Source organism: Limulus polyphemus, unplaced genomic scaffold, assembly GCF_000517525.1.
Source record: "Limulus polyphemus unplaced genomic scaffold, Limulus_polyphemus-2.1.2 Scaffold1000, whole genome shotgun sequence".
NCBI classification, from domain to species: domain Eukaryota; kingdom Metazoa; phylum Arthropoda; class Merostomata; order Xiphosura; family Limulidae; genus Limulus; species Limulus polyphemus.
In genome coordinates, this window is record NW_013666610.1 from 286,585 (window position 1) to 302,951 (window position 16,367).

Consider the following 16,367-nt stretch of genomic DNA (forward strand, 5'->3'; position numbering starts at 1 on the left):
GACTTTGTATTTGGACATCACAAACATCTAATTTGAACCATTCTGCATTCAACATACCACGTGAAGCACAAAAAAAAATCGATATTTAGGTGTTTTTTTTTAATATGTACTTTTAAATGAAGAAATTAACTAATGTATAATACTAAAATTCGAATTATAATCTACAATTTGATACCAAACGTATTGACATACATTCATAAAATAGTAGTTCAAAAAATTTTGAATGAGTCTCCAAACACAATGTCATGGCCTTTGATGCGTGATCATAGGAAGAACCGTGTTAGTAGAGTTAACACAACTGTTATTATTATTATAGGCTTCTAGAATTAAGGTCACTCATTTAAAATCAAGATATCATCCACTTATACATGACAGTGGAACCAATAATGTGATTAAATATAATAAACTGATAAAATATACCAAGAAGTATGTCACTTTTTGCCCATGTAAAGACCAGAAAATATGTATTTCAATAACTACTTTACTATAAGTAATTTCTCATCTCACCAAAAATGTTGCCCTTTCAAACAAGAGAACCTCATCAGCATCAATGATTTCAGCAAAATGTTGAAGGTTGGATTCTAACTGCTGGACATTAGGAATAAGTGTGTAGACAATGGAAGACCATGCCTGGGAATATAAAAAATGTTTTAAATTGGTATACATAACATATACAACAAAGAAAATCACATTATATATTATTACGTAAAAATAAGTAGTTAAAAAAATACAAAATAATTTTAAAAATTCAAACTGTAAATTATACACAGCCAGGCTTGAAAATCTCAACTAAAACCAAATACTCGAAATACATTAAATTTAATTTTGGTAGCTTAATTATATCAGTACTGAAAACCTTATAACACTGTTTTAGAATATAATGTTTGTAATAATAATAAACACACTGCAAAAAACAAACAGACCTTGTAAAGAGTTTCATCCCATATTGATGTGCGGAAACAGGTACATTCTAAAGGCCTTGAGAGACGTTTCAAATCTTCCTCTCGTTCTTTGAATATCTGTCTCAATGAAAAGAGAATGTTCAATAGCTCAAAACAGGAGTTAAGATCTAATCAACATATGGTTAATTTATATATTAATGTATGAAAAAGTAAATCTCATACTGCAAGTCAGATTATTTTCATACAGTAAACAGAAAATAATAAAAAAAAACATTTAAAACTATGGTATATTCCTGTATTTTAATGCAGTCTACCTGATGTTTTTCAAGAAATGAATCATTATACCCTGATTTTAAAGTGTCTGAATTATTAACATGTTAAGATTCTTCTAAAAATATTACTAAGTATATTGTAAAGTAATTTACGGTCATAAAATTCTTGCTTCTGCTTTTACACAAGTCATATAGACAGTACTGTTGTATTATTTCCAGCTTAATGAATAAAAATTGTTACCATGTTGTGGACACTAATGTCTTTATAACCAGAAAATAAATTTTTAACAGTACGAGAGAAATTTATTCTAGGAATAGCTTTAACTGAGGTTTCAAGTTTTGATGTATCTAATGGTGTCTTCATAATAATTTATCAATCAGAACATTGGCTGATTTCAAGTGCACTAAACAAACCAGGATAGAAATATCAAATGATTTTGATTACATTTACAGCATTTCAAAAGTGTTTTATGATTAACTTTAAATGCCTAATTATGAACACAATCTCAACTTAACATAGGATAAATTAATGCTGTGTTTAGGCTTATACTTGGACAATAAATATATAATGATATGTTTTTATTTTTATCATCTATTTTAAAATGAAAATAATTCAGATTCAGATATGTTCAATCACAGAAAAATAACATACACTGATGAGTAAACTAGTATAAAACTACTAGGTGAATTTTTATTCCACCAAGAGTCTTCCTTTGTTTTCTATGAGATGACTTATAGCTATTGGTAAGCATGATAAAATCTAGCCTATACTGCCAGAATTTGTCTTTTACACTCAGCTTGACTTTTACTATAAAAAAAGTATACGAATAAGAAGTAAAAATTAGGATTAGATGGCATTCAAATCAGCAGCTCTGCTTATAAAGCACATTTTAAGTGATAACTGAGGCTTACACTACAATGCTAGAAATAATTCTGTGGATCCTGCTACCAAGGCTTTCAGCACAGAGCTGGAAAATTAGCTAGGTTACATACAAACATTGCCAGGTAAATTTAACTATTAATCAAATGGGTAATGAAGAAATACTTGAATGGATAACGAAGAAAATTTTATTATAAACGTACAATGTACTTGTAACTGATGACAACAATCTTGTCAAAACATTGTACATTTATAATACAGTTTTCTTCATTACCCATTCAAGCCATCTCCAAACTTTTATTTTCTGAAAAATGGGTTCCTCATCATAAAACTATTAATCAAAATTAATGTTCCCAATCATTACTGTTTTAATTATTCCAAGGATCCAAATAATCAAAATATTTCTATTATGGGGTATCTACCACTGAAAGAAAAATACAACAATCCTCAATCAGAGAGCATGTGATTGGCAGAAGGAGAAGTTTGTACACCCAAAACATGTAGGGTTGGAATGCCCAAGGAAATGGATGTAAAGCTCAAGGGAAAGTTTTAATGCAAAATCTCAGATGAACAAGGTACTAAATCGGCACTAGCTGAGACATGAACTCATGAACAGTCCAACACAGAGGAAGTGAACTGGAAAAAGAATTCTGTGCAGAGCAACCACTAAGCCAAAAACCTCTGATCATCCATGTAAGGATGACAACTCATATTGAATGTATCTGGGAGACCAATAAAAGGAACTATTGCATGTGTGAGTAAGTAGTGTCTAATTCACACAAAATGGACAACTCGTTCAATAATGTGAAAAATGAAGATGGGTGAATCAGTACATGTATATAATAGAAATATGAAACTCCATTTGTCATCCAGAAACCTAAATGAAGAATTTGTTACAATATTTTTATAGAGTCCATTTGAAAACAAGAAATATCTAGACAACAAATGAGACCAGACAGAGTTATGATCAGTCTTTGTCACTACAAAATGATGAGAGTAACAACTAGGAGGTATCATTAATCAATATCCCTTTGGTGTGGAAAAAGCCTGAAACTTCAAGATACAAAATAAAAACTATAAGGGTGAATCATGATGAGGAATAAAAGAAAAAAAGAGTAAAGAATCTGATGAACTCAAGGCACATGAAAAAAAGGATCCATATATAAAGAAATATCTGGGATGATCCCCAAAAGTCTGCACAGAAATCATCCAGAACAGAATAAATCACAAAGACTCACCTTGGTTACATCCATGCAAAGCTACATGTAAATTTGCTATGTGTTTAAGTGTACACCTACACAATAGGCCATTTGCACTCTGTCTGCCATGGGTGACAAAATCCTGGATTTTAGCATTTGAAATCTGTAAACTTAGTGATGACCCACAGGGGGATGCTGCATTACAAGTATGATCTGAAGATCTGATGTGAGGAAACGCACCACTTCTGGACCATATATACTCTTTGCACACCATATAAAGATGTCGCATATATGGGCAGAAAACAGAGAAGCACATCCAAATGGAAGAGAACTATGGCCCAGAAAGTGATCTGAACCCTGCAATAGACATGAAACTCAATCCCAAAAAGCGTAAAAGTGGGTAAAATGAAAAGTATGTGCCCCTTGGCGTGGAGTGGCTAGGGCACAACAGACCGTACACGCCAAGTCAACTACATCTAAAACCCATGCCGCCAGGGACTGACATCCATGAGGGGATAGGATGAGGATCATACCATCAGTAAGTCAACTACAATCCAAAACCCAGCCCATCTAGCCAGGCTAGGAAACAGGATCATACCATCTTCACCTCAAGTTCATGAGATCGGAGGGAATCTAGTACCCCTGGACTCATGAGTGAGGCACTTGTGAATATGGTAAACTGATAGATTGATCTGGGAACCTGACATTTGGTATCAAAAAGATGTCTACATTATGTAAAACATTTCCTTTGAATGCGAAATTGACCAGAACCACCCCAAGTGCAGTAACATCCTTGGAATAACATTGGGGGATAGCAGAAGGGAAAGAACTGTAACAATCCACTATTACTTCTACTATGACCCACAACACTGATAGATTATAAAAGAGGGAGGAATATAGACATCTGTAATACATGTTTAAGGACTTATTTTGATTGGTTCTACTCTATATCCATGTAGAGGTAGGATGAGGGATTCCAATTGAAGGGGTGAACTGCATTTTGACATCTCTCTCCCATTAGTTTTTAAGTTTCAAAGTGGAGGACATTACATCATCTACACCACTGCCATACTCTCAACTGAATGTTTTTTTTATCATTTCTATATTTTGTTTGTATTTCATTAACACATTCAGGATGATTCTTCCACAGCCCACCACACCAGCAGCTTGGAAATGGAAAGTGGTAAGAACTCTAAACTCCACTAGAAGAAAAGGCAAGTAAAATGCAATGGAGAGTCAGGAGGAACAACAACACCTGAGACAGTGTAATGGGTGACCAAGAAACATATTTTTACAAGCAGACCATACTAATTTATTTGATACAAGGCATGGCAAGGATGGGCACTATCACTTTCTGCTTTACCCATGTAGTCTATGGATGGGTACAGTCCAGAACAGGCAAACTTATGAAGCAATTCTATCATGAGGATAAACCTACAAGCGATCTTGTTGAGCACCCCAACTCTGCAATGTGTGTTGCATGGCCATGAAATTATAATATGCAAGTCAACATGACTCAACAGTGTGGACTTGAAAGGTTAAAGAATACCTGGTCAGGCACCACTCACCAAAGAGCAGCATCCAAACAATGAGTAATAATAATAAAAAGGGAAATAAGGCCCCTGAAAATAAAATAAAGAATAACAAAAGAGAAATTACCTTGTAAAAGTCTCACCAAATTCTGAAGAATGGCTACAGGTGGAAGACAATAGCCTAAAGAGGAAGAAACAACGATCCAATGCAAATAATGGGAGATGAGAGTATTAGGAGTAGTCCACATGCATGATTGAAGAATTTCCTCCAACAGATGACAAAGATGAGATGCCAGAGAAAAGGTTAGTGTCAAATTTGATGAGAACACACCTGGAACAAAGACGATAGCCCGAAGAGGAAGAAACCATGATCCGATGCAAATAATGAGAGATGAACATATTAGGAGTAGACCTAATACTCGATTGAAAAATTTTCTCCAGTGAACAATGAAGATTACACATCAGTGAAAGGGTAATGTGTGAAATTTGATGAGAAGACACCTGGAACAAATTATGGAATGAAAACGATAAAGAGTAATAAGCCAATCGAATCAAAAGCCGATCCTAATTGGTGAGGGTGGAAAGAAAATGATCATGAACAGAGCTGTCAAGGAATAAAGAGGTGGGAATGGGTATCATGGAAGGAAGTCATCCTAGCAATATAACAGCGAAGAGCATGTATAAGACATAGAAGTCTATGTGGATCAGGCCTAGGATAAAGGTGGGGTATGGAAATTGGTGAAAAGGAGGAGTTAACCTCCCTAGCCGCCGAAATCTTAGGGAGGAGAGAAAGATTTGCATAAAGGGGGATATATGTAGGATGATAAAGAGTATGGGAAACATTGATGGCAAACAAATCAGACCTCGTTGTCCACAAGCTAGAAGAAGAAGGAAATAATTATTAAGGGAAAGGTGAAACAAAGAGCATGCAGAAATTGGTTTGAACAGAGGCAAAGTGAGGCAGTGAAGTACCCCATTAACATCCCAGTCTGGAAGGGTAGCCCACCACGGTGGATGACAAATTGGGGAGGGATTTATCAACAAGGAAAGGGTAGGAGAGATAAATACCCTACAGTATCAGGAAAAATTAAAGAAATGGGACAAAGCCACCCGATAACCAGAGATCAAAGAGACAGAAGACCCGCATCTGAAAAGCCAAGTAAGAAATTCCGCAATAGGAGAAACAGTGGGTTAATCAGCTGAAAACCCTCAACCCATAGTCCAACTGCAGAAAATGTTCCATTTACGATGATAAACTTCCATGGAGGAAGGGCAAATGGAACAAGCCAGAAAGGAAGCTACTCATCTGGATGAGCCAGAGCTCCTCGCTAAGGATCAGATAAAAACCAGGCATGAAAACAGAGGACATGAAGAGCTGGATGAAGCACTGGTGACTGGGGCTGACCAAGAAGGGAGGGAGACAGAAGAAGAGGTAACGAAGGGGTAAGTTGGAGCCGGCCAATAAGGAACAAATCAGAAAGACTTGACATAGAGTGGTATGGATGATCAAAATCACCTAATGAGGAAATCGTATGGGAGGATAAACATATAGGTATTTGTTAGTCCAATCCTGGCTGAAAGCATCGACAGTCATAGCAAGAGGATGAGGAACTCGAGACCAAAACAGAGGTAATTTGTGGTTGAGGGATGTAGCAAAAGCATCTATGTGAGGAGTACCCCACTGAAGGCAAAGTCACTGGAAAACAAGAGTATCGAGAGACCACTTTATCGGATAGATTTTGTATGGACGGGAAAACCAATCTGCAACAAGATTGAAAGCACCCGGAATACACTCAATGATATGAATATCTTGTGTATGGGCCCAAAAAAAAGAAGATCCAATTTATGAATACAGGAGGATCGAGAACAGGTGCCACCCTGGTGATTGAGATAAGCAACTACTGTAGAACTCTTGAATTGATGGAGAAAATGAACCAAAACTCAACATACATGAAGAAGCTCCAGGATGTTGATATGACAAGAACTCTTGGCTGCAGACCAATACCTTGTTGCTTCCTGTTGATCGTCCTACAACCCCCTCCCCCCGAAGGGATGCATCTGTGAAGATTTGTAAACCCGGTTGACAATGAGGAAGCAGGAGATCGTCAACTAGGGAAGGAAGAAGGGCAATAAGAGCCTGCAAAGGATCTCATGCAAAATTCCACTGGTTGTGAAGAGCCCGCATATGAGCATGACCGAAGGGGATAAGTGCTGCCATGGAAGACCACATCCCCAAAAGCAATAGAACCTTGTGAGCTGTAATAAAGGGAGCAGTAAAAGCATAGAGAACTGAAAGCTCTATAGAATGAAGTCGAAGAGGAGAAGGTTGAGCCCGACTGAGATGGGTGTTGAAAAAAAACACTCAAATGGACTAGATATTAGGTAGGTTGAAGGAATGACCAGCTCACTCGAGCCTCCTCCAAGAGCAGCTGATGAGTGTGATGGGCAGACTTGTTCAGAACAAGCTAACAGTAGTCGGTCATCCATATTATGATGAAAGTGCAACCTGAGAGCATGTAGGTGACGAGCGATTGCTCTGACTATCTGACAAAAAATGTACAGGGCCGAAACAAAACTGATAAACCACTCCACGATGAACAAACTAATGATATGATTGCAACTGATGAGATATTGGGATATGCAAGTAAGCATTCACGATGTCCATCTTGATCATCCACAAACCTGGAGAAAAGGCCCACCTGAGGGACAGAAACAATTCCATATTAAAATGGAGTAGACTAAGAAATTGATTGAGGTGGAGCAAATCTATTACAGGCCACCAGTCTCCGGTTTATTATGGGGACAACAAAGAGCCTGGAATAAAAGCTTGGAGAAAATGATGAACAGGTTCGACGGCCTGTTGGGTCAAAAGGTCATGTACTATCTCTGACAGATGCTAGGATCCAGAGGCATAGGGAAGGAAACGAGCATTAGAGATAAAGAGGGGGGAAAGAAATTAAAGGACAAGTCCTTCTAATAAAACTCTAATAATCCACTGATCTGTGGTGATAGATCACCAAAGGGGAAGAAATTCACACAATTGAGATCCCACTGGACCACAATTCACTGGGTGGTCACTGCTAATGTTGGCATCATGCCCATCTATGTTGAATAAAAGGACAAGATGAGGAACAAGTAATGACAAAGAAGGACTGGGATGGGAAACAGGAATAAGGGCTTGTCATGGTTCAAACTCTGACAAATTAGCTATTAAAGAGGAAAGATTAGAGTGTTGATGCACAGACTCCACACATGTTTCCAAAGTCTCAGATACATGGTTAAAAACATACAGGGGCCATACATAAGTCACTTAAATAAGTGGTTGGCAAACAAACCTGCGACAAGGCCACATCATGACTTAGAAGATACCAACAACAGAGAAACCACACGTGTAAAGCAAGAGCCGAAGACGACAAATGAACCAATGTGGAGGTAATAAGGGAGAGGCTGTCCCTCGAAATACACTCAGGAACTTGGTGTATCGCCTCAGAAAGGAGATGGATGGCAGATATATAATGTAGAAGTGAAGTAAGGGTAAGACGAAGACACAAAAACTGGGCATGAGTTAAATGCACAGGAAAATCAGGGATTACATCCACACAGGTAAAATACACCCCAACTGCTGAGAGTTGAGAAATGGAGAGTCAGCTTGATGGTAAGTCAAGGCAAACGTAGAGGGCAAGGCATGTTGGCACTCTCAACCAATTGTGAAGCAAATTTCTCAGTATGAACCTTATTATCCGGGGAGGGTGGGAAAACCAAATATGGAGAGGAAGAACTATCATGCAACAAAGAAGGACAGGGATCATATGAAATTGGGAGAATGGACAATACATCACATAGCTGAGGAATCATGTCTAAAAAATGGCATATTAGGCCTAGATGATTCTGCAGGTTGGGCATAGGAAGACACATCAAAATCCAGTGGTGGAAAAAAGCTATCAAAATCTTCATCGACCTGAACAGGTTTGGCATGTTAAGGAGGAAGTGGGGCAAGTTCAGAAGAAGGTGGTTGACCCATATAATGATCAATCTCTTGGCAGATAATTGCTGACAAATCCAACTATGGGTTACTCCCACCTGCAGCCTGTGAAAGAGTGCTTGTACGAGGTATGATACTCGAAATGGTAACATGAACCTCAGAATTCATTTCAGATATAGGAATTAAACAAAAATGTTTGACAGATAAATGCAAAAGTGAGAGAAAAAAAAGACTTGGAAATTAAGTTAAAGTAAAATGTGTCTTCAGTATAATGAAAAAGTGAATGAAGAAATCCCACTTCGGAATTGAAACTATTAAATTTACGAGTGCAAAGAATATGAAAAGCACCAAACCAAAAAATGTCTGAAAACTAGTACTGCCAAACGAGAAGTGATGGTTAGGTAGAATGGAATAGATGGAGTTACATGCATCCTGAGAGTATGTTGCACTCCTGTTGGTGGAGAGCTGATGCATGATGATTTACATGAGACACATCGGAATCAGTCAATTCCAATGGAGGGGAGATAGAAGGCTTGGACATACATAATTTTTTTTTGTTATATAGTGGGCAGCACTAAACGAGAATAGCTAGTTATGTGAGTGGAGGTAATGTACCATATTGGAAACAACATTACACGATTGGTGAAAGTTTCATAGAAACACAAGAGCAAAAAAAAATCAGGAGAACGAAAATAACTAATAATGGTGTACAAAAAGAAGACTTCAAAACAAGCCAAAATACAGTATGCAGGGAGGAAAATTGACAATGGGTTACAGTAATATGAGAAATCAAAGCAGGAAGTGTATGAATACAGAGATAGTGTCAAAGATGAGAGAAATAAAATTCAAGTATAGAAATAATCTCACATGACACAAGCACCCTCAGGCATAACTGGGATATGTTTAATATAAAAAAATATAGAACACACTTGAGAGCATAAGAAATTGAAACCAGTAGAAATTTTCAGGATTAGGGTTAGCACTGTAGCAGACAAAACCAGCTCTCCAGACACTGAAGATGATGAGGCATGAACAAAAAACTACCATCACTAAACAAAAGCAAATTGCAAATGGTATGTAAATAATGTTTTTAATCTTAACATGAAAATTACTTGGCATGTTGGTTAGATAACAGGTGAAAAGAATAAAGGCATGATAAAAACATTGTTTAACAAACCTTAAGATTTAATAAAAAAAACATCTGATATTTTGCATATGAAAGCATTGTAATATTTACTGATAATCTGCCAAATTTTGTGAACATATGCTTACTAATTTAAAAGTTATAGCATGAAAACTATAACAAGTCAGTGCTGAATGAGTTACCCTATAACACTCACTTGAGAATTTACAATTAGCATATTGCTCAGTTAGCCTGATAACAGCCCTAAAAACAGGATTGAAGGTTTTGAAGAAAAAAGGTTTCTTGTGTGGTAAGTTTGCGTTTGTAGGCATTTAAATATTGGATATGTAATTCATTTTGTAACTTTCTTTTCTGTATATTATTACTTATCTACGTGCGTGCACACATCTTTTTATACGAAAATCCACCATGAGGAATGTGTCCACCATGTTTGAGTGTTTTAACTATTATGGTATGTTATAGTGTTTTTATTTAACTATTATGGGATGTTATACAGTGATTTATTAAAACTATTATGGAATGTTATAGAGTGGTTTTTAAAACTATTATGAGTTGTTATAGAGTGGTTTTTGAACTATTATGAGTTGTTATAGTGCTTTTTTAACTATTATGGGATGTTATAGAGTGGTTTTTGAACTATTAAGGAATATTATAGTGGTTTTGAACTGTTACTAACTTATAGCCTGTCAAAAATGACGTGGCAAGTACTACCCCTAGTATACCCTAACCTCACATTTCATGGCTAACTAAAATAAATGAATTTTGCAAAATCAAGCTTGGCCCACAAAGAGGCAGAAAAGTGCAGGCAAACCTTGGTAAATTCTATTTAATGAGGCAAGAATTTGTAGTTTGAGTAAATAATGTCTATGGTATCTCCAGTCTTGTTTCTTTACTGTTTTTTACAATCCCTACTTGCAGGTTTTTAAATTTCCAAGTTTTTTTTATTTATCTTGTTTGCTGGCTTTTTTATGCTCAACTATGGGCAGAGGATTATTTGATATTGTAGCTAATTGTATATACTGTAATGATAATAAACATAACCGGTAGCTAGCTGATATGGTTCATGATGAATCACTGTAGCTATTGACTATTTGATTGCATTATTTCAAGATGTAAAGTGTTAACCTGCAGCTGCACATTTGTTAGAGAATATAGTGAGCATTTATAATAAGTTTCTGTGTAACTAAAATCTCTATATATACAATGCATATCAATGGGCAAATATATGCCTAGGCAAAACACAACCCCAACTAATAGCAAAAAAAGATTTTATCACTAGAAAAGAAGCCTTTTCAAATAAAATCCCTACATCTAAAACATTGATTTAAATAAACCTTTGTGTCTTTTAAAGTAATTATTCTACGAATGTGTGTAATAAATTTTAATATTATATGTATTGATTTTATTTTACTCCTTCACTTCATACATAATATGACACCCATTGTATGGTGTACAAAACATTGAGTACCTACATGTTATAGTCAACTAATGTACATCTATTATTAGCTAGTAATTTCTGTTTCACTCTGTACTTAAGCTTTTTAAAGGAACACATGATATTCCTACGAAAGTTAACTTCAAGGTCTAATGATAATATCGTTTACACTAGAACTATGATGTTTTTTGCTTATGTAAAATATAGAAGAAACAAATTGACTTTTCAACACACCTACGAATTTCACACTACCTTATTTAGTATTCTACGAAAGGTTTCGGTGCAATATACCAAGCTGTTTTTGTTGCAGGCTGGCAACAGAATAGTAATAATAATAACTAGAAATATGCCATTTTGAGTGGATTTTCTTTTACTTGTAAGTCTAACATGCATGCTTTTTTGTGCATTTTTTTATGTGCACAGCCTTAGCAGTCAAAAGGAAATGTGTTATTTGCACTGAATCTTTACTGTTTAAGGTGTTCTTTACCTGAACGTTCTATTAGGATTTTGTGCAATTCCTTGCAAACTCTATTATGAATCACTATTGTTGTTCATGATAAAATCTGAAGGGGAGGATTAAGAGCATAGATGTGCCACATGGTACAGTGAAGTGAAGACTGAGAATTTTCTTCAAATACTTCCTTTTGAAATTACATATTAAAACTCAGATAATATAAAAATTTGAACTATGCACTATGTTTTGATATCAAGTTTATTGACATATATTTTTAAAACAAAGTTGTTTAATTAAATTTTGAACATAATTCTGTAAAAGATCATTACTTGTGCACTTTGACCCAATTGTATGCATAGAGTTAAAGACATTAATGATGAATTTTATAACATTTATATACCAAGGAAAAATTTTTTACTAATGGCTTGTTTTGTTTATAAAAATCAAAATCATTGAGATCTTCATTTGTAATCAATATATCAAACTTACATAGCTGGTCAACCTTACAATATTATAAGGTGAATTTTAAGTTTTGTTGAAGTTTTTAAAAACAATAAAATATCTTATACTTCTCATTCTTATAACATATAAACATTTAACAATCTTTCCAAATACTGTGATATAAATAAACAGAACATAATAATTGTCCTACCAGATCTCGCTGATCTTCCTGAACCAAGTCCATTTTGTGTACTAAGCAAAAAATCTTTGCTTCCGAAGAGTTTTGAAGAATTGCCTCAAGGCATGACTGGTAGTAGTGCATATCCCTTTCTAGTTCTCGCGATTCAACGTCAAACACATAGATTAAAACCTGCAAAGAATCACCCCTGTTAAGCCTGCATTATTTCTTTTTGAAAATGTCACTTAATTATGTTACCTTTTTGTACATCATGATAATTTCGTATCACACATGTAACTAATACATTATATGACAATCATAAATTTTGTAACAACTTTTATGAGAAAAATAAAAAGAACTTCTCTATGTATTTTAGTTTAATGAGAGGGTTATTCTAAATCACATGATTTAATTTGTTGTTTTTAACATTTTTACAAACCTACTTTTATTATAATATTGGAAATATTTAATACATTAAAATAAGTGAATAATGTAAATTTTATAATCTTTTTATTGAAAGGCACATTAAAAAGGTCAAAAAGAAAACATTCTTTACAGGAGAAAATTCTAACATAATGACTTGAAACTATTAAAAAGTATGCTACCAACTTCTACATTCCGAAATATATTGTCTCTTTGACTAGCAAAGTAGTTCTCCATAAAGGCTTCCTGCCCACCGCAGTCCCACAAGTTCAATACCAAGTTCCCAAGAAACCGAACATGAGAATGTTCTACATCAACTGTTCAAAGAAATAAAAAAGTTCAACATTAATTTCCTCATAATAAACAAAAGATTGATTAGCATTAACTATTCTAAGAGGGGGATAAACTGACATAAAGTAGCAAGACTGTTATTTATGCATTAGTTTTTCCAGGTTTTAGTACTTACTCAAAAAGCATTAATAAATGTAAAAACTGAAAAAATTCTATTATTTCCTTACCTGTGCCACTATAAAAAAACTAATCACTTAACCATTAAAGTTCAGGTAAAGGTATATAATGTTATATTTCAATCTTACTTGTTGCTCCTAAACGCCGAGTATCTCGTGCAATGTAGTTGGCAAAGATGATTGATCTCATGCTTGTCTTTCCAGACCCACTTTTACCCATTAGTAATACCTACAGAAAATTAAAATACAGTCATTAGCTGTAACATAATTCACAAAATACTATTGATAGCTGCTACTAACTTAGCTTTTATTTTCAGAAATTTTTATATTACCAATGTTATACAGCCAACTCACTCCAAAAGTTCACCAAATGAAATAATGGAAAGTAAGGTAACTCACAGAAAAAAAATTAATATTTTTTACTCTAGTATTTAATGTGTGCTCAGTGATATTGAGCAACTACTCAAGTTTTAAATGACATAACTTTCAAAAACATTTCAAGTTTCTAAAGGTAATTTTAGTGCCATAACTTCTGACAACTTCATTCAAAGATCCTGAAATAACTAAACATTTATCTTATGTGCACATGTGCAGGCCAAAGTGTGCATGCCACAACCTTTTAGAAAGTGCCATTGAATATGGTATTATGTGTTTGATATCAGAGTTGTCAACCATTCATTTTACCCTCCACTGCTGATTTGTTTTCACGGATACTGAAAAAACAAGAACTATGGATATGCATTTCAAAGGTTCTAGAGGCTATAAAAATGCAATATATACAATGGACAAATGTACTTTTATTCTAACATGAAAATCACCTTGCATTCCAAAAGTCAGAAGCTGAGTAAAACTGACATCATCAATTCACAGACACATCTTGAGTAAAAATAGTTTTGTAAAACATCTGATTTTTTGAATACATAAGACATTTTGTGTAGATGCACATAGTAAATTCAGAACTATAGTAAGCACTTCTTCTCCACTACACAGTATATGGTTAAGAAACTTTTCTGTTACAATAATCTTTGGATAATGTATTCTATTTCTTATCAGTTTAAAACTGTAATCACTGAAATGCTTCCAGTTGTTAACAAAATAAAATTAAAAATCTGAACAGCTAATGAGAAATGTGAACTTTTGAGAAAATTATTTTATATAAAATTTTCAAAAACAAACTTCGTAAAATTTTTTCTTTTGAAAAATAAATATCTTACTTAGTATTTAATGGGTCAAAATAAAAAAACAGTGTTAGTAATAGATAATATTGATATTAAATACCTATTCACTACCGGAATTATTCACTGAGGAACTTTGCTTTAATAAAAAATTACAAACCAAGACATAACTATAATAGTACAGTCTATTTTTACTGTTTTAGAATGTTTTGTTTTTCTTGATTTCACATTTTGGTATTTCTGGATAAATGTAACAAAAATCAATGGTTTAACCCACTAACATTCACTGAATCACTACTCTATCCCTCTAGCATAAATCTCAGTTGCTTGCTGTATTCTTTGAAGTTGTCACTGCTTGACCCATCATTCTCAGAAAGATCTGAATTTTTGCTAGGTCTAGATCCACTAGTGCTTTCAGTCACAACTTCCAGATTTCACTGTTATCTTTTCTTTGTTGCTACACTCCAGGTCCTCACCTTGGAGGAAGTGTAGGTGCACAGTGATGAGTTTAGCTGTTTAGCCCATAGTGAAGGTGTTTATGTTTTTATATTGCTGAATACTTTCCAATTCCATTTTCAAGCAGCTACATAAATGGAAAGCTTAAAACTCAAAGCAAGTTTAGATAACTGCTGACAAAAATAACTGATGAAAAATGTTTCACCATTATTGTTTTTTTTTTCCCAGATATGGGTGAGGATGAAGATTCTGACTGCTCACAAGTCCTCCATAGTTTTAACTGTATTTTCAAGGCACTTAGTAAATGAATTCCAAAGAATATCCATGAGGTAATGAAAAGCAATATCTTTCTTTCCTTTCTTAAACTTGAATATGTTTCACTGCTTGATGTGGGATATGTTTTTCATGGTGAATCTTTATAATCTACTTAAATATTTCTTGCTTACAGTTTTGATTTTATAAGTTCATTTAACAAGCAGGTTTAATGCATAAGATGAAAAGGCAAGGATGTTTCTCTTCACATAATGCCCTTGTTACTCTTGCCTTACTTGAATGATTCATTACCAAACCATGGACTTTATCTAGTTCAGTGTCTACAGAATCACTAAAGACCTTAGCGGAAAGTATGAAAAAATGGTTTTATTTCATATCCTTGAGAAAAACAGGTTCAGGGGTTGTAAGCACTAAGTTAATTAAAAAGTTGCCCTTCACATTAGTCAATCCAACTTACATCAGTCCCATGAATCGGCATTAGCTACTTCTCCAACAAACTTTGCATCAATTTGAAATCCTCATTCAAGAGAGAAATTTAAAGAATCATGTAGGAAATACAGAAACTGGTCTTAGTTTATACAAAGCTTTTCCCAACATTTGTCTTCAGTGTAACTTGAATACACAACTCTTGTGATACATCTTTTAATTTTCTACTATTCCTGATGTGACATCACATCAAAACAGTTCACATAACACGTGACAACTGGTTGCATCTTAGGAATTAAAGTCAGATCTGTGTTAGGTGATTGTGTAAAAGATTTCTGGTCCTTTAAAATTTTGTCATTGTTCTCATCCTCCTGTGGAAAAAAAAAAGAAAAAAAAAGAAGAAGAATGAAAACAACTTTGTAATTCAGCTGTTGGAAATTGATATATAGTAAATCAGACAAAGCATTTACGGAATATAAAAATGTTACCATTTTTAATACAGTGATGTATAAGTAATGTTGGTATGACTTAGATGGCATGCCATCTAAATGTATATTAATATTCCAAATTTGTTTCAAATCTGTGGATTCATAGATGTTGGACAGGGATCAGCAACCTGTGGCTTGCTAGCCACATGCGGCTCTTTGTGTAATTACATGTGGCCCTTTGTGTAATTACAGGTGGCTCTTTGTGTAATTACATGTGGCCCTTTGTGTAATTACAGGTGG

The 16,367-nt window shown here is 34.6% G+C and overlaps 1 protein-coding gene across 1 annotated transcript in view; it reads right to left on the bottom strand.

Moving 5' to 3' along the window:
- LOC106461625 (ras-related GTP-binding protein A) overlaps nt 1-16,367 on the bottom strand; it is a 25,994-nt gene that overhangs the window by 4,608 nt on the left and 5,019 nt on the right. Inside the window, exons 2-6 of the mRNA XM_013921464.2 lie at nt 13,439-13,538; nt 13,029-13,159; nt 12,453-12,611; nt 924-1,019; nt 508-630 (exon numbers count right to left, since the gene is read on the bottom strand). Coding sequence (XP_013776918.1) covers nt 508-630; nt 924-1,019; nt 12,453-12,611; nt 13,029-13,159; nt 13,439-13,538 — 609 coding nt within the window. The remainder of the gene's footprint in view (nt 1-507; nt 631-923; nt 1,020-12,452; nt 12,612-13,028; nt 13,160-13,438; nt 13,539-16,367) is intronic.